The 21,267-nt window shown below is 38.5% G+C and overlaps 1 protein-coding gene across 2 annotated transcripts; it reads left to right on the top strand.

The window, feature by feature from the left end:
- Nucleotides 1-250: 250 nt before the first annotated feature.
- Nucleotides 251-19,328, top strand: mpzl1l (myelin protein zero-like 1 like). 2 transcript variants are annotated; one of them, XM_013134637.4, is made up of 6 exons: nucleotides 251-724; nucleotides 6,515-6,687; nucleotides 7,402-7,615; nucleotides 11,067-11,196; nucleotides 14,163-14,268; nucleotides 18,740-19,328. In XM_013134637.4, exons 1-6 carry the CDS (start codon nucleotides 652-654, stop codon nucleotides 18,839-18,841), a joined length of 798 nt encoding a protein of 265 aa, XP_012990091.2. In that variant the 5' UTR covers nucleotides 251-651; the 3' UTR covers nucleotides 18,842-19,328. The 2 variants fall into 2 exon arrangements, with proteins under 2 accessions (XP_012990091.2, XP_012990090.2); XM_013134636.4 differs by having other exon boundaries at nucleotides 14,163-14,280.
- The last annotated feature ends 1,939 nt before the right edge of the window (nucleotides 19,329-21,267 follow it).

Genomic DNA, 21,267 nt, shown 5'->3' with positions numbered 1-21,267 from the left:
AGGACTTGTATTTTGAAGGCAAAATCCGAAAACCGTAAATCTTATTGTTGCTACGGAATCTCTAATGTTGCAAGCATGACGCTACCCTGAAATCCATGTGGTTAGTCCCAATAATGTTTTCAAAGTCATTTTTCCTATTAATTACTATCTTACTTGAAATAAAGTCCTGAATAAAAAAAAAGTTAGATTCCACTGGCGAAGTCGAAACAACTGCTGCGCAACCCTTCTGCCTATTCAGAGGAGTGCTAGCTACTGGAGTACAACCAAGTTCGGGTAACACCACAGTGCTCCGGTCATTCACATCGACATTATGAATCCCATGGGATATGCATCGTTCAACGAAAATAATAAACCCTGACTTTTTGAGACATTTTAATATTTCCCGGCTATTGGTGTGACAAGCTAGAATGAAGAACGTGCTACAATATTAATCAGGAAACGAGTACAACTGTCGGATGTAACGTAGAGTTGAGAGCGAGAGTATGACGCCACTTCGACATGAGCTGTATCTCTTCTAACCATGACCCAGATCATATTGCATCGGTTAGTGTTCCTGTTCCTGACAGGAAAAGGGTGTAGTGGATGAACAGCTGGACGCTGTTTAACGTTGGATGAAAAACAAGGAGGGGGAATATTGATACATTTTAAGTTATGGAGCTAAGACGGACAAGTCCGTCATGCAATTGTATTGTTTTATGTGGAATAACGCTATGTCTTATTTTCGGTGAGTATTGCCTATATTTTCAAAGAATCAGATTACAATCGGATTGCTAGTTGATAGCTAGTCTTGGGAGCTACATGTAGCCAGGACATAACGGAATTTACATGCCTAGTACTAGCTAGCTTGCTGCGAGAAAAATAAACATTAGCTTATTATAGCAAGGAGGCTAGCTAGCTACAGACGATATGACTTTAGGTAATACTAATGCGTAACTAGGGGCTATGGCCACTATTCTTATTTCCAGTAAACGTTATGTGATGTTAATGTGTGTATTCATACAGTTAGCTACATACCTAATGTATAGTCAGGTTTGCTTTACGTTAAGTTTGTTAGCTTCCTAGCTTGGTAGGTATCCCATAGCTTGCTGGCTAGGGATGGTAACCTATGAGCCCAAACCAAAGATAAATTCTCACATATCACAGACGCCCGTTGTTGTGAAACGTTTCGTGTATTGTTGACATATTTATGGACCTTTTAAGCGTAAGAAATTCTGAATCTTTTGTTTTGGCATAACAGTAAATCACATAATTGCTTAATATGATGGATTCCTATTCTGTGTACAGGTTGAAGAGTTTGCTTAGGTAATGCAACTAAATGTCACACATACTCAGCACTTTTGAGATTCAACAATATCATTTCCAAAGGACTTGGTTTCCATTTCTTTAATGCTGTGTTTTAAAATCGTAGGCATTCAGGGATAGTGTCCAGCTGTATTGGTTTTCATTCTGCAAGGTCAGCATGTTTGTCACTCATTGCATTCTTTATTTTTTCTCTCTGACCTGGTGTCTTGTAAAAGACAAGATATGTTGTCAGATGTGTACCAAGAAGTTGAAATGAGTCAAAAACCCAAGTTAAAACATTTGTTGTCTGAATGCCTTTATTTCAACTAACTCGCAAAAAGCTGGCATGCCTCATCTCATGCTCTGGGGTAATGTAGTCAAGAGGTCAGAGTTTGATGTGAAGGGCCTCTTGAATGCATAGGAGACACGGTTATTTTTTTTGTTGAGTTTCTGACTTCAGGTTGCATGAAAACTGCATGAGTACTGTTCAAGTATTTGTGTCAACTAGGGCTGTCTGTAATCACTATTTTGGTAATCAAGTATTCATTAGATTATTCTGACATGAATCAAGTTATTCTGATGAAAATATGCATGTTGGCTATAGCCTTAGTAGCTTGAAACTGCTGACATGCTAAATACCAAGTCATCTTTTAAAACCTGTCATCATCCCCTGTTGATATTGGGCGTAGGTCTATGATCATGTTTTACACTATCTGCAGAATCTATCCTTGCTCTAGTAAACATGGCCCAGCTTCATGCATGAACTTGTCCATTGCACTCAATAGTATACTGAAAAGTAAAACCACATCACTATAACGATCAAACTTTGTTTATTTTGTTGTGAAGATTCTTTCCCAGCAGCCGCCTACTGACTGCCTCCACTTAATGTTGATTTATTTGCTGTTATTTTTAAAAAATTTATTAGCACATCCCTTTCCAAATAATTTGTGTGAAGACATAAATTCAGTCAAATTTTTTATTTACTAGCCTTGCAAATAAGTATGTCACATTCTAACAAAAAGTGAACGTAAGTAAGCAAAAAACAATGCATTATATAAACATATTGTCATAGACCCTGTAGAAGTAATTAAATAATATCAGCTGCTGGTGTTGAGCACCTCTGCTTTTCTGTCTTCTTAAGTGCGAAGGCCCTCCAAAAAACATGTGGACTGACTGAAAGTGTTTACCGGTAGTAGGGTTGACAGATAGCTCATCAATTGTCCTCTTAAACAGGGCAGACTGCTGATTGTTAGAAAGTCTTGTAGGCTGCTGGTTGACTTGACTAGTTTTTAATCTCGGCACAGAGTAGTGTAACTGCTCATTGTTATAGGTGTTTGAATACTAACAAGGTGTTCAGCCCTCTTCAGATCCCCCCACAGATGTTCAATTGGATTCAGGTCTGGGCTCTGGCTGGGCCATTCTAAAATATTAATGTTCTTCTGGTGAAGCCATGCTTTTGTGGATTTGGGTGTGTGCTTTGGGTCGTTGTCGTGCTGAAAGATGAACTTCATCTTCAGCTTTCTAACGGACGCCTGACGGTTTTGTGCCAAAATTGCCTTGTATTTGGAACTGTTCATAATTCCCTCCACCCTGACTAAGGGTTCCAGCTGAAGAAAAACAGCCCCAAAGCATGATGATGCCACCACCATGCTTCACTATGGGTATGGTGTTCTTTGGGTGATGTGCTGTTTTGTTTTTGCACCAAACGTACCTTTTGGAATTATGGCCAAAAAGTTCAACCTTGGTTTCATCAGACCATAACAAATTTTTCCATGTGCTTTTGGGGGACTTGATGTTTGTTTTTGCAAACTTCAGCCGGGCCTGGATGTTTTTCTTTGTAAGAAAAGGCTTCCGTCTTACCACCCTAACCCATAGCCCGTTCATATGAAGAATATGGGAGGTTGTTGTCACGTGTAGCACACAGCCAGTACTTGTCAGAAAATTCCTGCAGTTCCTTTAATGTTGCTGTAGGCTTCTTGGAAGCCTCCCTGACCAGTTTTCTTCTCGTCTTTTTATCAATTTTGGAGGGACATCCAGTTCTTGGTAATGTCTCTGTTGTGACATATTTTTTCCACTTGATGATGACTGTCTTCACTGTGTTCCATGGTATATCTAATGCTTTAGATTTTTTTTTTACCCTTCTCTTGACTGATTTCTTTCTACAATGAGATCCCTCTGATGCTTTGAAAGCTCTCTGCGGACCATGGAGTTTGCACTGAGATGCAACTAAGAAAATGTCAGGAAAATCCTACTGTAACAGCTGAACTTTATTTATTATTAATCAGAGTCACTTTAAATGATGGCAGGTGTGTAATGACTTCCATTTAACATGAATTTGAATTTGATTCTGAAACAGCCACATTCCCAGTTATAAGAGGGTGAGCACACTTGTGCTACCAGGTTATTGTAAGGTTTTTATTTTTCACCCCCCCCCCCCCCGAAGATTTCAGTTTGTTTTTCAATTGAATTGTTCACATTATAGGTCACATTAAAAGTGGAAAAAACCTGGCATTTTAACAGGGGTGTGTAGACTTTTTATATCCACTGTATGTAGGAAGCTCGTGTTAAGTTTTGTTTCTGGTGAGATATTTTTCCCTATCTAAATCCCAGTTGGCAGATATACAGTGAAACATTCGGATTCTAGAATAATTTATTGAAAATATATAGAAAACATCATATGTCATGTTAAATATTTTTAACAGATAAATTAGGCTGCGTGTCTTTCCTATGACAACCGAACAGCTCTACAGCTGAGTAATTGTGCCACCAGACTTGTTGTAGTATTAACCCACGGTTTGGCTGTTGGATCAGTGGCTTTTGTGGTAAGAGGAAATAAAGGAGTATCATATTTAATAATATCAAAACCTACTATGACGTATTGTCTCTAGAAACCTCCCTGAAACAGGCCTTACACCCTGCCCCAGTCCTGGTTGTAGAAATGGCAGAATGTAAGGGAGTATATGCCACACTGTTGACCTCCGATCTATGGCACTTCCACAGACAGAAATTTAAGTTACTAATAAACGTGTAGAAGTTACACTTTCTGTACTCCCCTCCCCCAAGTTTGACAATTTTAGTCTGTAAAGACCATGTCAGATTTCTGTTTTTTTTCCAAGTGTTTCCATGATACACTCACCGGCCATTTTATTAGGTAGTCACCTGCTTGTTAACACACAGCCACACACGAATCATGTTGTGTGGGCAATCCCCTGGAATTATTTTCCAACAGTCTTGAAGTAGTTCCCATGTATGCTTAGCACTTCTTGGCTGCTTTTCCTCCACTCTGCGGTCCAACGCAACCCAAATCATCCTAATTGGGTTTAGGTTGTGTGATTGTGGAGGTGTGTTTGGGGTCCTTGTCCTTTTGAAAAACAAATTATAGTCCCACTAAGCGCTTACCAGATGGGATCGTGCATCACTGCAGAATGTTTTGTTAGCCATGCTTGTTGAGTGTGCTTTGAATTGTAAATAAATCACACGGTGTCACCTGCAAAGCACCCCCACAACACCTCCATGCTTCATGGTGGGAACCACACATGTGGAGGTTATCCGTTCACCCACTCGGATCTCACAAAGACATGGCAGTTGGAATGAAGATTTTCCAACAGAAGGAAAGATTTCCACCAGTCTAAAGTCCCGTGTTTATTGGTGTCCTTTGGTGGAGGTTTCTTTGCAGCAATTCGACCATGAAGGCTGGTTTCACACAGTCTCCCTTGAACAGTTAATGCTGAGATGTGTCTGTTACTGAAACTCTGTGACACATTTATTTGTGCTGCTGTCTGAAGTGCAGTTAATTGCCAATTTTCTGAGGCTGGTAACTCTAATAAATATTTCCTCCTGCTGCTGAGATAACTCTGGGTCTTCCTTTCTTGTGACAGTCTTCTCAAGAGACAGTTTCATCGTAGCGCTTAATGGTTTTTGCAACTGCACTTAAAGAAACGTTCAAAGTTCTTGAAATTTTCTGGATTGACTGACCTGCATGTCTTAATATAATGATATAAAATAATGACAGACTGTGCTTCTATTTGTTTATTTGAGTTGTTCTTGTCATAATATGGACAGGACAGTATTGGCTACTTTTTGGTTGGCTGCTTTTTTACTTTAATTAGAGGAATTTTTTTGCTCGATTGCAGCTCGATTTAGTAATGCTACCTAGAAAGCCAACAAGACTAAACAGTCATTTCTGTGATAAATGTTGTGGCTGATGGGCCAAAATATGAATTTTATCCCATGGAGTACAACCTGCCAAAAAGACAAATTCTGACAGGAAACACCACATCTTTGTTTAACCATATATTAGAGAAGCAATGCTCAATAATATACATGTATTGGCGTTAGGTTCTGATGATGCATACTACTAACATTAACATTGTAATGTTATAATAGCAATACCGATGGCAATGAGCAAGGTACACAGTACCAATCCCCCCCAAAGAAGGAAACCGAACCAACAGGTGGAGGCTGGGGTGGTGGGTGGTTTTAGCAACCGCATGCTAAGATGACCAGCGGAGTAGCAGACAGTGAGTACCCTGGCCGACTTAAATGGACCGCCATATTAGATAATGAATATTCAGACTGCTAGGCGCGATTCCGAAGTCAACTGATGCATCGTTGAGCCAATGCCCACCTGGGTTCCTTAGTTGAACGAGCTGCATGCATTTCAAAGCAAGGAGACTGTGCTCTCAACAGGAAAGGCAGATATAAATAACTTTTTTGCTCACCTTAATCCAATAAATAAGAGATGACTGAGGTTGCGACGTCAAACTGACGTGTTCTTTAGAGGAACCTGACCATTGCATGCAAATCTGTTTATAGCCTAGTAGTCTGTTTAGGCACATCAGTTTGTATATTACAGTAAAAGGAAACCAATATTTATGTATTTATTTGTATGTATAGGATTCAAGATGTTTTTTTGATTGAACACAATGTTAACAGTAATGATAATAGTAATGAGGTAAGTGTCTCTAATTTACAGGACCTATAAAGATAAAATATATGTAACTGTTTCTTATATATGTAACTGAACAATTCTAATTACCACCGTTAGTGGTAATTACTGAGGAACAGTGGTATACCTGCCTATTTAGATTTTGGAGTTTGGCTCATTGACTAATGGCTCCTGGGCTATTAGGCCTAGCAGCTATACAGTGTGTTGGCTATTAGGTACCTATAGAGCCCAAATACTTTCCCAGCTTCTTAAACATACCTTGAATATTGGTTCTTTTTTCAACAGGTACAAATCTAACAGTGGCAATTGAGTTGTATGCCCCAACGGAGGTACTGGTTGAGAATGGCACCACAGGAATCCTCAAGTGTTCCTTTAAGTCCAGTGAAGTGGTCAGCAGCGCGGCCACAGTCACGTGGTCTTTTAGCCCGGCTGGATCCGACGCGGGAAGCGGAGTTTCCGTGAGTTATTTCTTTTTTTGGGCCCATAAAGAACTCCCAAATGCTTTCTCTCAGATCTTTCACAAGGAGACTTCTAAAACAAAATGTTTCCTGTTATTATTTAGACCCACTGCCACTGAAGAGTTAGGGTGTGTGTGTGACTGGTCAAATGGAAGGAAAGCAGCCTGAGGAGGATTGTGTTATGTTGTTGGCCACTTCTTCCTGACCACCTGCGTCCTTCCTTTTCATGTTTCTCCAAACTTAAGCTTTGAATTCAATTGTCTCTCCTTCAGGGTGAACTATACCGTGTGTCTCTTAGGTAAGAATTTAGACAGGAAATGGGTTTGTTTTCATTAGGCTCCAAGCAAACTAGACTGGTTTCATAAAAAAAACGTTTTTTATAATGAACATAACCCAGGATCTGATGTGGTTATGTGAGGAAAATATTTACCTCAGCCCATTTTCTGAAGGTGAATTGCACTTGTGTCCATCAGAGTTTTGCTTGTATCCATCAGCGTAGACGGATATCACTGTTGAGGATATCCGTCTGTTAAGTGAAGGCTAAACAAATCAACGGTTAGTTTGATACAGTAGCAGATATGAACAAAACAAACCGTAGGCTAACGGGCAAGCAAAACAGTTTTGCAGTTGTTTAGGTAAAGCACCCAGTAGTAACCCAGACAGTTATTCAGAGCAACCTAATGTGAATTTTTCTTTTTTGTTTGTTTGTTTTAGATTTTCCACTTCGCTAATGGGAACCACTACCCGGGGAGCGTGGCTCAATTCAAAGACCGACTGAAATGGGCGGGAGACCTGAACAAAAAAGATGCCTCAATCCATTTAATGGAGGCGCAGTTCAACGACAACGGCACTTACTCCTGTACTGTTATGAACCCACCAGACATATCCGTCACTGCCGTTCAGACACAGCTGAAGGTTGTTATTAAAGGTACATTTCTAAATTGAATCACAACAGATCACTTATCACTCCTCCAACCACTTTTCAGGTAGAACTGCCCATTAAGCCAAAGGAATAATTTTATTTCAAAAATGGGACTTGGATGAAATTCCCCTTAACCTTGATTTGTGTTTGAAGGCCATCGGTGTCATTTTCCACAATAAGCTATTATTTACTGTCCCAGCTGGTGTTAGCTTAATTAGCATTTTCAACATGCGACCTCTAGAGAAAGCTGCATTGCCAGCAGAAAAGTCCTCAACAGAGTAGGGCTCCACCTAACTATGTCTCCGATACATATAGGTGCTTGGTTTGCACTCAGACACAATAACTAATTATCTGCAGAGAACTCGGTGTAGGCAATCAGTTTGCAACACCTTCTACTCACCTTTTTGACTTTTATAAGCAATTTCTTCTCCACAGCATCAAAGCACAGCATGAGGTGTGGTAAGACAAGCACCAAGTGGTCACAAGGTCTACAATAGCTGCAATGTGCAACAGCCTTCTTACATCTAAGAGGGCTATCAGTAAATATCTGATTGGAGACGATTCCTTGTTGTGACTTATGCTAGCTTAAACAAAAATAGTGGCTTTTTAATTTAAGATGGCAAGTTACTCTTTAGAGAGCTGGTAAATCTGGATAATCAGTCACACATCTTGGAACAAAGTCAGCGTCACCAACTGGGTCATCTATGTTTTTCAATATAGTTTGTACACTTGCCTGTTCACGTGAATGGGTAAGTGTGGCCAATGTTAAGACTGGTACTGTAGGAATATACAGTGGAAAGAACTTATTTGATACACTGCCGATTTTTCAGGTTTTTCTACTTACAAAGCATGTAGAGGTCTGTAATTTTTATCATAGGTGCACTTCAACTGTGAGAGACGGAATCTAAAACAAAAATCCAGAAAATCTCATTGTATGATTTTGTAATAATTAATTTGCAACCAGTAAGAATTCCGGCTCTCACAGACCTGTTAGTTTTTGTTTAAGGAGCCCTCCTGTTCTCCACTCATTACCTGTATTAACTGCACCTGTTTGAACTCGTTACCTTTATAAAAGACACCTGTCCACACACTCAATCAAACAGACTCCAACCTCTCCACAATGGCCAAGACCAGAGAGCTGTGTAAGGACATCAGGGATAAAATTGTAGACCTGCACAAGGCTGGGATGGGCTACAGGACAATAGGCAAGCAGCTTGGTCTGGGGCTCCATGCAAGATCTCACCTCGTGGGGCATCAATGATCATGAGGAAGGTGAGGGATCAGCCCAGAACTACACGGCAGGACCTTGTCAATGCCCTGAAGAGAGCTGGGACCACAGTCTCAAAGAAAACCATTAGTTACACACTATGCCGTCATGGATTAAAAGGTCCAGGCCTGTCTGAAATTTGCCAATGACCATCTGGATGATCCAGAGGAGGAATGGGAGAAGGTCATGTGGTCTGATGAGACAAAAATAGGGCTTTTTGATCTAAACTCTGCTCGCCGTGTTTGGAGGAAAAAGAAGGATGAGTACAACCCCATGAACACCGTCCCAACCGTGAACCATGGAGGTGGAAACATCATTCTTTGGGGATGCTTTTCTGCAAAGGGGACAGGACAACTGCACCGTATTGAGGGGAGGATGGATGAGGCCATGTATCGTGAGATTTTGGCCAACAACCTCCTTCCCTCAGTAAGAGCATTGAAGATGGGTCGTGGCTGGGTCTTCCAGCATGACAACGACCCGAAACACACAGCCAGGGGACAAGGAGTGGCTCCGTAAGAAGCATCTCAAGGTCCTGGAGTGGCCTAGCCAGTCTCCAGACCTAAACCCAATAGAAAATCTTTGGAGGGAGCTGGAAGTCCGTATTGCCCAGCAACAGGCCCGAAACCTGAAGGATCTGGAGAAGGTCTGTATAGAGGAGTGGGCCAAAATCCCTGCTGTAGTGTTTGCAAAACTGGTCAAAAACTACAGGAAACGTATGATCTCTGTAATTGCAAACAAAGGTTTCTGTACCAAATATTAAGTTCTAAGTTCTGCTTTTCTGATGTATCAAATACTTATGTCATGCAATAAAATGCAAATGAATGACTTAAAAATCATACAATGTGATCTTCTGGATTTTTGTTTTAGATTCCGTCACTCACAGTTGAAGAGTACCTATGATAAAAATTACAGACTTCTACATGCTTTGTAAGTGAGAAAACCTGCCGATTTTGCAGGTTATCAAATACTGAGAATAGCTCTAATCAGTTAATTAACTCAAAACACCTGTAAAGCTTTCCTAAGTTTGTTAATTTATGCACTCCTTTTGTATGAATTATTGCATCAATGCAGCTTGGCATGGTGACAATCAGCCTGTTGTACTGCTGTGGTGTTATGGAAGCCCAGGTTGCTTTGATAGCGGCCTTCAGATCATTTATGTTGTTGGGTCTGGTGTATCTCATTTTCCTCTTGACAGTACCCCATAGATTCTCATGGCTGTCGATGCAGTAACTCCAGCCTCAGTCCATTCCTTGTGAAACTCCCCCAAGTTCTTCAATTGACAATTCCCTCAAGGCTGCGTTCATCCCTTTTGCTTGTGCACCTTTTCCTACTATACTTTTCCCTTCCAGTCAAGTTTCCATGAATATGCTTTGATACAGCACTCTGCGAACAGCAAGCCCTTTTAGCAATGACCTTCTATGGCTTGACAATGGTCAAGTCAGCATTCTTCCCCATGGTTGTGGTTGTGTGTACTGAACCAGACTCAGAGATTGAAGGTTCAGGGAGTTCATTAGCTGATTAGAACTCTTCTCAGATCAATATTTCTGTATTGTACATTTTTTATTCTAATATTTTGAGGTGCTGGATTTTTTATTTCCATGAGCTATAAATGGTAATCATCAAGAATAAAACCAAAATGGCTTTACATTTTCCACTTTGTTTAATGAATTTAGAATATATGAAGGTGTCACGTTTTTATTTGAATTACAGAAAAAAATGTGGGAAAAAACGTTTCCACTATATTATTATTTTTTTAGATGCACCTATGTATATACAGCTCCGGACAAAATTAAGAGACAACTGCACTGCATATTTTTCAATCATTTTAATTATATTAATGGTTTGATTTTTGTGAATGTTTTGAATGGAAGACCAAGTGGATAAACAGCAAAGATATTTTTTCCACTGCCAGTTTTGTTCATATTCATCATGGGTGCCAATATTAGTGGAGAGCACTGTATAATATCTATAAACAAGGGTTTATGGTGGATTGTGTCACCATGGGCCTTCACACACAATCCAAAAAAATCCTCTCCAAAATTATTTTTCTTTCCCTCCGTATTTTACTGACCAGGATTTGACAAAACACGTTAACTATCATTTTAACACTGATTTAACATCTCAAACATTTAACTGGCAGCATTTGGCAGAGCTGCGAATTTGTAGTGTAATTTTGATGTTGTTTTCCAGAGTCTCTCCCTAAGAACAACGCAGCTGTCATAGTAGGCGCCGTGTGCGGTGCTGTCATCGGGCTCATCCTCATTGCAGTGGTTACCTGCCTGATCATCAAGAGGCATAAATCCAGCCATGAATACGAAGGGTAAGGCATCCTCTCATGTCTTATCGTCGGGGTAGGCCATGGCTTTAATAGTGCATTTATAAGTTGACTTACCTTTTTGATTCTCTCAGCACTATCTGTGGATCATTTAAAAAAAACTTGATTGAATAAACCCAACGGAGGACATTTCTCAATTTTTTGTTGTGATGGAAGACTAGTAGATTCTTGACAAGGTCAATCAGGTTTCATTATGCATCAGTTGTTCATAGCAGTGTTTTTTTTCTGAAATGACCTCTTGTGGTGAATGGGGTTTTACTTGAAAATGAAAAAATGTCTTAGGCCGTTTGGTGTGGGTCCTGTCTGAATTTCACTTTCACTCTCATTCCTTACCTTCCCCTGGCATGTCTCTGAGTCACATGCAAACACACAGTCTTAATCAAACACCCTAACATTCAGTCCAAATGCTGCTGCATGGGATCGAGAGTTGGAGTTTCTATGGCTGTGATTGGCTCTTGTCCTCTCTTGGAATTATACAATAACAATCTTTCGAAATAACGACACACCTTGAATTTTGCGTGTTTTCTGTGTGTGGTTCCTGTGCTACTTGTAAATACCCTTTCACCATACTTACTGACCTAGTGGGTGTCAGATCTGTTTAGTTAAAATGAGTGTATCTGGTTTATGAGAGACAGGAGACGGTGATAATCACTTAATTAGTGCATGTCGAGGTGAAACTTTTTTCATCATATTATCAAGGCCAAAATAACTTTCAGTACATCTCCTAGTCAATTCAAAACCATGACGAATAAAGACATTATTAACTAAATCCACAACAGGAATTGACAAAAATGTAGAAAGACGATTGATGTGGCTTTCCAAGGTCTCCTGTCTATCAGTGCCCACAGTGGCAGATAAAAAAAACGTGCACTGTTAAGCTTGGCTTTTCATCTAACATTCATGTTGTTGTCTGCCACTCACCTCACTCATCCACTAGCAGCATCACCATTAACTGCTCCCCCTTCTGGCACATATCCTCTCCTATTTCCTCTAACTTTACCTTTTGAACAACATACACATTCTCCTCTAACAAAATAAACAACCCTAGATTAGTTTTTAGCTACATTGGATTAACCAAACTGTCCCAATCCTGTCCCTTATATATTTGTGGGGATCTGAGATTATTTGATTAGGTCTCCACAAGTGCTTTGGGTGTAAGGTGTAGCTGTTCATTTAGGATTGGCCCACTGACCTTTATTGAAAGTGAACAACATGTGTTGACCAGTGCTATTTCAGATACATCCATGTATTGCTTTTCAGTGTTTAGGGAATCACTGCCTGACACTGGTTTGTTCTCAATGTATACAACATTGATCTATAAAGCTGTAGGCTACATATGTAACCCCTATCTTTAAGGGTTGGGACTAATTCACATCTTTAAGGGTTTCTCTCCCTAATTCACTTCTTTATTTGTTCTCTTATCTTGTATATGTTATTAAACCAAAAAGCCCTTTTTTATTAGATGTTTTTTTTAGTTACAGTGCCCTCCAGAATAATTTATAAAATAATTATCAGCTTGATCTTATATTCAGAATTTGAGAGAAATCTAACCTTGAATTGAGGTTTCATTGTTTAAAGAAATATGTTTTATCTATACTTTAATTGGCACCACTGCATTTAGTACATTGTTCAGCTGTTTTCCAGATGAACAGCACTGAGTCTTCTATGATGTTGGTTGAGGTGGGAGAACACAGTAGAAGGAATCTGAGACCATTTATCCATGCAGAATCTCTCCAGATCATTCAGAGTCTTGGCTCATGCTTGTGGACTCTTCTTCAGCTTACCACCCATGCTTTCAGTATGATTGTGTCAGGGTACTGTGATGGCCATTGCAGATGCTTGAATGTGCAGTCAGCTAGCCATTTTTGTGTTAATATGGAGCAGTGCTTTGAATCAGGGCTATTCAGCTCTGGGTTGGGGGCCCTCTAGGAGTCTGCAGAATTACTGCAGGGCATCCTTGGAAAGATCTCCCAGAACTTTCTATATAAACTATTTATTTTTTTTCCTTAAACTTTTTGAGAGGAAAGGGGTTTTTGTTCAGAGATTAAGTTGAGAGTGGAAAGCGTTTTATAATTTTGAAATACAAATGTAAAGAAATCTGTTAAAACAATATTTTTAACATTTCTATGCATAATAATCTTATGACACATTTCTATAATAACTAGTACAGTACATTTTAGTGCTGAATAAAAGTGAATATTAAAATGTTTAAGACATTTAGCTGACACTACTTTGGATCATTGCCTGGCAGAAAAATCTAACAAAAATCCAGCTGTATAGCAGAGCAGAGCCTGGCAGAATTTTGATCAAAATGTCCTGATACGATTCTAACTTAACCAGATTCCCAAGGCCTTTGGAAGCAAAACTGACGCACAACATCATACTCCATACTTCACATTCTAGATGTTTTTTCTGCGTGCCAATTTTTTGTACACCGTACCAGCATCTGGTATTTGTGGCTAAAACGCACTATTCTTGTATCATCTGACCATAGACCAAAGTTCCAATGATATTTAGCAAACTCTGTACTGAAACATACAAGTCTTGAAGATGTAATTTGAAATTGAATATGTTGTGCATAAGATCAAGCTGATGGATGATAATTATATATTTTTGCATCCTTTTTGTATATCCTTACCAAAATGTCCATACATTCTGGAGGGTATTGTAATTTAATGCTTTTCCTGTAGGATGTCATTTTTGCATTTTATGATTGTCCATCTTTCTGTCCACTGTCTATGTCTGATGTCTGTCACCCCAGCCACTTGGGGCTGTCATCAAAATGTTCTCCATAGCTGATCTGCTTGTCTCATTTGCATTTTTGTCTGTCTTCTGGTGTCTTTGTCCTTGTGTCCATGTCACTCATTTCTTTGTGTGCCAACGCTTCCTGAACTGCACAAAACAAACCCTCCTCTGCATATCACAAAACCCTCCATCGGTGCAAATACTAGCTGCATCTCAGTGGAGAGTGTGAGCTCCCACGCCACACGCCCTGGGGGGAAGAAAGAGCCCAGCTCGGAAGGCTCCAGATGTAGCAGTCCCTCTGCCCCGGTCCAGGTAGGAGCTACAGTGAGTGAATCAAACCGACCCTCTGCACCCACTGCCAACCCAGGGTACACGTACAGGGCGAGTGGAATCCACTAGCTGGCTAGAGTTGAGATGTGCTGCAGTACCCTTACCTAGATCTATTTTTACTAATGCCAACTGTTTTGCTGTCAGTTTGACAATTCCATAAGGATTTGACAGCCTGCCAGGCTACCACATATGGTTTCAGGCTGAGCTAATATATATTTTCTGCATTTCTGTTTGGTTCTGGTCAGATAAGATTAAACTGAAACAGTTTTGCTCAATCCGAAAATGTATTGTAAAAAGAAAAAGGTAAGTCACCTCAACCCTGGAAACATCCCGCTATACACAGTGCCTTTGGATTCAGATCCCTTCACTTTCTCCACATTTTATGTCATGTCATAGACATCATATGTTTTTGCCATCAATCTACTCACAATGACAAAGCAATAAAAAATTATTTGCCAATTTATTGAAAATGAAAAACTGAAATATCTGAAGTAAGCAAGTATTCTGAACCCTTTATTCAGTGCTTTGTAAAAGCTTCCTTGGCAGCGATCACAGCTTTAAGTATCCTCGGATATGATGCTACATTCTTGGCACACCAGTATTTGGGCAGTTCCTCCCATTCTTCCTTGCAAATCCTCTCAAGTTTAGTCTGATTGGATCAGGAGCATTGGTTAACTGCAATCTCTAGGTCTCATAGGTGTTTGGGTTCAAATCCAGGCTTTGGCTAAGCCACACAAGAACATTCACAGACTTGTCCTGAAGCCACTCCAGCTGTGCTTTGGGTCATTGTCGTACTGAAAGGTGAATATTTGCCCCAATTTTAGTTCCTGTGTGCTCTGGATAAGATTTGTTAAATAATCTTTGATTATTTTTCTCTGTTCATGCATCCTTCAATTCTTACCAGTGTCCCAATCCCTGCGGCTGAGAAGCATCCCTATAGCAAGATGTTCACCACAATAAGGATGGTATTAGCCAGTTGATGAGTGGTACTTTGTTTTTGCCAGACATACTGCTTGACATTCAGGCCAAAGTACAGTATGTATCTCATTAGACCAGAGAATGAATTTGGAGTGTTTTGGCAAAAGGTCTGAATACAATTAAATAAAATAATTAGTTATTTTGTTGGTTTATTTTCTATAAATATGCACACATTTATAAACTTGTTTTTGTTTCATGTGTGTTGATGGCAATAAAATATATTAAAACCATTTTAAATTAGGTCTATGACACAACAAAATGTAATTGACCTTATTACACAAGCTAATGATTAGTCTTTGGAGGAAAGGTTAGAATAGGTAAACTTTAAAAACCGTGACTGATATTTATCCCAAATAAAGCATATGGCATGTACTGTTTTAAAAGCATATGGCATGTATGGGTTCCCCAATTTTGTGTTTTTGCTGTGATGGTACATTAGTTCTTTACATTGACAATCGTTATTTAAAAAATTACACTGTACTTGCGCCATCTCGATCATGGTTGCCCTGTGTGAGGGGGTTGTGTGCATAGAGAGACAGTCCGACAATTACCGTAAGTATATTTAATATACAACCTTGTTTCCAAATAGTTGGGACACTGTAAAATGCTAATAAATACAGAATGCAATGATGTGCAAATCATTTACCCCTATATGTAATTGAAAATAGTTCAAAGACAACATCATATGTTGAAACTGAGAAATGTCTTGGTACCACTCATCATCAAAGTACCACTCATCATATATATATTAGCATTTATGGTGCGTTGACAGATGTACATGCCACATGCCATGTACACTAATGCACCCCCATACCATCACAGATGCTGGCTTTTGCACTGTGCACTGATAAGATGATGGATGGTCCCTCTCCTCTTTAGTCCGGAGGATGCACATTATCCATGATTCCCCAAAATAAATTTCTAATTTTATCACAGGACAGGTTTCCACTTCGCCTTTGGATGTTTTCCTGAGCCCATGCAGTGATTTCCACTACATAATCATGTCTGTTTTTAATGCAGTGCTGCCTGAAGGCCTGAAGATCATGGTCATCCAATATTGTCTTTTGGCCTCATCCCTTGTATACAGAGATTTCTGCAGATTCCCTGAATCTTTTAATTATATTATGTATCGTAGATGATGGGATCCCCAAACTCTTTGCAAGTTTATGTTGAGAAACATTATTCTTAGATTGTTGCACTATTTGCCCACACAGTCTTTCACATAGTGGTGAACCCCTCACATCCTCACTGGAATGTTTTAATACCCAATCATTTTACTGACCTGTTGCCAATTGACCTGATTAGTTGTGATATTCCACCAAGTTTAGTTTTTTAGCATTACACCACCGTTCCAATCTTTTGTTGCTTCTGTCCCAACATTTTTTAAACGTCTAGCATCTAATTCAAAGTGGGCATATTTTTCAAGAAATTGTCTCAGTTTCAACATTTGATATGTCTTTTTACTATTTTCTATTGAATATAGGGTTTAAATGATTTGCACATTATTTCAATCTGATTTTATTTACATTTTACACTGCGTCCCAGCTTTTCTGGAAGCGGGTTTGTATTTGTTGTTATTCCCCTTTTAAAGGGAACATTTCCATTATCAAACACGAATATTGGCAGCCTCTGTCTGAGCAAAACCATACTTTGTTTGTCACAGTGCTGTTTGTGGTCAACTAGTTATGTTTGCTGATCTAGTGAGGGATGGTAATGAGTTGGGCCTCTCCCTAATCACGTTAGGGGACATGCTGGGGCAGATCTTTGATGGTTGGGGAAAAGCCACCTCCACATTCCTGTGTCAACCAAGACAAGAAGGTGTGCTGTACTTTGCCGTTGTTTGTGCCTTGGGGTGTTTTTATCCCATGTCAAATTTTTGAGGAGGAATTTCAACTTGGATTTGATTCTTAAAGTTAGTGCCCTGTTGTCGGTAGAAATTGCACCCTGGAGAAAACTGTTAGAAAAAGCCCACTTGTAGTCCTTGATTAAACACTAATTTCGGTGTGGAACAACGATAATAAAACATGCAAATATCAATGACAGATATCAAACCCAGAGGCACATTAGAAACACTATTGGTAGCGATTACTGAGTCTTGAGTAAGTCTCTGAATTTTGCAATACCTACCCAATAACCTTTACAACATGTTTCATGCTTTGTCAATGTGTTAGGGATAATTTTTAGAAAGCTTGCTGTATATTTTAAAACAGATTTAAATCACAACTGTAACTCAGGACCATTTACTTTTTTCCTGGTAACTTATAAGCTGGTTTCCAGTTGATTCCAGTAGCGGAAGTGTTGTTTTTAAATATTTTAAATTGAGTGTTATGGAAGTGCTGTGTTGCATAAAGGATGAATGTTTTAAACATATGTATATATATTTTTCTTTAGGTTTTTTTATATTTCACCTTATGTTAAGGATGTTGTTTTGGAGTTGCATTGTGATATTCCTGAGCAGTTACGTTCCAGTCCTGTGAAGCTATATCTTTGTTGCTTTGTTTAATATATCACCTACAACATAATTATCTTCTTAACGGTAAGCTGTGTAGGTTTTGAATAACAGTGCAGTGAAAGATGTAGTCATAGTCGACCTCTGATAATAATAATGTTTTGAAAAATATTTTAACAGATTTTTGTATCTGCCCTGAGTGCGCTATTGTACATTTCGGTAGGGTAACAAATTGGTCAAAATGACACTAGCTAGCTTGTGCTGGATAATATCCACTAGACATCACTGCATTATTGAAAGTAATTAACATGACTTGCCTTACAACAGTGGAAATTATAATATTTTATTTGGAATTGACCTAATTTGGACCGGTTATCTAGAAAGATTTGTAACCGTAAATTATTTGTTTTGACAGGAAATCTTATTTTGAAACCTGTGGGTGTGAGGGCACAGTTTGGTTTCATTTTAATTAATGCATTTTGGGGTTTAATTTGTAGCAAATATACTCACTGGCTGGATTACCTTCATGATGTCATACTCCAAAAATACAGCATATTCATATGGGGGACAAAGGGAAGGTGGAGTCATGTAAACAAAGTCATTCCGTTATTTCACAGTCCATATGATTTTGCAGTATATGTTTTCATTATTAGTCTTATGTTAATTTGTAAATATTTGCATGGGGTGAAACGTTCTGTAATTCTATATTCTCTTATATAATTTGGGTGTAGATTAATCCCCCTCCAAAATAACAAAAGCACAATTAAATTCATGTTAAGCCTACTTGGAATGCAAAAACATTAAGTCCAACAGGGGTTTATACTCCTAACCACAGTAAATGGGTGATGGCAAAGTTTCTTACACCAAACAATCTGCTGTTAGAGTTACTTGATCAGACAGCCCTGCTTTTATTCTATGGCCATTTTAGTTTGACAGCTGAACTGCTCTGTCATGTTTTTTACTAACACTGTTTCCCCCCCACCCCTTTTCCGTATCTCTCCTATCATCCATTTACTAACCACACAGGGACCGGTGATATACGCCCAGCTGGATCACTCGGGCATCAAGAACCCAAACTCATTCCACAAGATGGAGCCAGTGGTGTACGCTGACATAAGGAAAAACTGAAAATGTGGTGAAGGAGAACTTGAGACCAAAAGGGACAGGCCACCATAGCTCACTACTCGCTGCTTTAAGATAGGTGGGGTGGGGGTGGGGGGTTGTATAAATACGGAGATAGAATTGATGCTGTTTTGAACATTTTGTTTCTTCTCTTGAATTTTTCCTTCTGTCTGCTAAAAGCATTATGTGAAAGAAATGCTACTAAGGCTATCAATACAACACAGACATTAGATAAGTACTATACATTAAATGCATGCTTATGAAATGTATGCAGGAATCATGATACATGTTGAAGACGGCCTGCAGCTGTTATTCTATTTTATAGTATGAGTATAGTAGTATATTATAAAGTAACTGTAAGACAAGAACACTACTGCCTTCCTTTTGAAAGTCACGAAACAAAGTATGTCACGATACAAATTAGACTGGTAGGCTGTATGACAATACCTCTCCTTTCTTTCTTTCTTTCTTTCTTTCTTTCTTTCTTTCTTTCTTTCTTTCTTTCTTTCTTTCTTTCTTTCTTTCTTTCTTTCTTTCTTTCTTTCTTTCTTTCTTTCTTTCTTTCTTTCTTTCTTTCTTTCTTTCTTTCTTTCTTTCTTTCTTTCTTTCTTTCTTTCTTTCTTTCTTTCTTTCTTTCTTTCTTTCTTTCTTTCTTTCTTTCTTTCTTTCTTTCTTTCTTTCTTTCTTTCTTCTTTCTTTCTTTCTTTCTTTCTTTCTTTCTTTCTTTCTTTCTTTCTTTCTTTCTTTCTGTCTTTTTCTGTCTTTCTTTCTTTCTTTGTCTTTCTGGCTTTCTGTCTTTCATTTTCTTTCTTTCTTTCTTTCTTTCTTTCTTTCTTTCTTTCTTTCTTTCTTTCTTTCTTTCTTTCTTTCTTTCTTTCTTTCTTTCTTTCTTTCTTTCTTTCTTTCTTTCTTTCTTTCTTTCTTTCTTTCTTTCTTTCTTTCTTTCTTTCTTTCTTTCTTTCTTTCTTTCTTTCTTTCTTTCTTTCTTTCTTTCTTTCTTTCTTTCTTTCTTTCTTTCTTTCTTTCTTTCTTTCTTTCTTTCTTTCTTTCTTTCTTTCTTTCTTTCTTTCTTTCTTTCTTTCTTTCTTTCTTTCTTTCTTTCTTTCTTTCTTTCTTTCTTTCTTTCTTTCTTTCTTTCTTTCTTTCTTTCTTTCTTTCTTTCTTTCTTTCTTTCTTTCTTTCTTTCTTTCTTTCTTTCTGTGTTGCTCCATATTGTTCCTTTTCCACACAATATCAGCCCAAAGAGTACTCTTTTAGAACATATGATCATGCGATTGAAGGTACCTCAACACCTGAGTGTGCTTCCTAGATGGGAATCAGCTGTGATTTATATATTTGCATAACTTCAATAAGCTGTTTCTCATTAGCAATGGAATAAGATATTACAGTTAAAAACTGTAATATTAAATCAATTTGCCAGAGCAGCCCGTACCCTATGAGTAGAACTGGAGAAGGGAATAAACGTGCAAAATGTGATCCTCAAAGCCAGGACACATCCACTGCCATAATATTAAAAGAGATTAACACAAGACTGAACTGTCAATTTAACAGTCAGCTTGGTCCAACTTTGGATGTTAAATTGACGGTTCTAGGTATAGGGTAAGCTATCAGAAATGCATTATCATTTTGTCTGCAGTCATGTTACACTCAACTAATCATGTTACAGTCATTTTTAAGGTAACAACCAACTCAATTATATAACTCTGGTACACAGCCAAGAAAAGCCTCTTGGTGAAATGGCTTCAATAGCTCAGTAGGTAGAGCTTGGGACATAACGCCAGGGTAGTTAGGTTCGATCGCACCCATACGACCACACACAGGATAATGCACACATGACAGGAAGTTGCTTAGGATAAAGGCATCTGCTAAATGGAATATATTATTAATGTATATTGTGCTGCAGATTTTAACATTGCATTGTTAGAACAATGACTAAAACACTGCCTGCCAGTGGCTTCTAAACTGAACTGATCATCTGAAACATTGTACATTTTTTACATTATTTGTATTGTACAGATGTACTGTTTGCATGTAATTTATTAACCAACCACAACATTTTAGTTTTAACATCTGTTTTAGATTATGTGGAGTTGATATGATCACGTGAGGCTGATAATATTAGGATGCTTGAAAGGAAAAACATCTTTCAGAAGCAATAGGCAAAATATATTCTGTATATGTATCAGTAAGCTTTAAAATATGTTCATAATTTTTGATTGAAATTATGAATTTGTTTAAATGCAATTTTCTTCCCTGTATGATTTCTAAATGCAGTAGTCTTATCCTGGCAAAAACTGTATGTATAGTCTACAGTATGCTAGTTTACTTCATGTAAGATCTAGTGCTTCTTACTGTAATTCCTTTTGAGTCAGTGGTAGTATCTGTTGGTGTTTTAACAAAATTATATTGTTTCAAAATTGTGATTTGATAGT

The sequence above is a fragment of the Esox lucius genome, chromosome 7 (assembly GCF_011004845.1).
Source record: "Esox lucius isolate fEsoLuc1 chromosome 7, fEsoLuc1.pri, whole genome shotgun sequence".
Classification (NCBI taxonomy): domain Eukaryota; kingdom Metazoa; phylum Chordata; class Actinopteri; order Esociformes; family Esocidae; genus Esox; species Esox lucius.
The sequence above is the reverse complement of the archived record's forward strand: the minus strand, read 5'-3'. Positions and strand labels throughout refer to the sequence as shown.

Bases quoted from the DNA above. Each gene is read 5' to 3' on its own strand.
- mpzl1l (XM_013134636.4), top strand. From the start codon at position 652: ATGGAGCTAAGACGGACAAGTCCGTCATGCAATTGTATTGTTTTATGT. The intron at 725-6,514 runs GTGAGTATTGCC...TTTTTTCAACAG, and splicing joins AACGCTATGTCTTATTTTCG to GTACAAATCTAACAGTGGCA. The intron at 6,688-7,401 runs GTGAGTTATTTC...TGTTTGTTTTAG, and splicing joins ACGCGGGAAGCGGAGTTTCC to ATTTTCCACTTCGCTAATGG.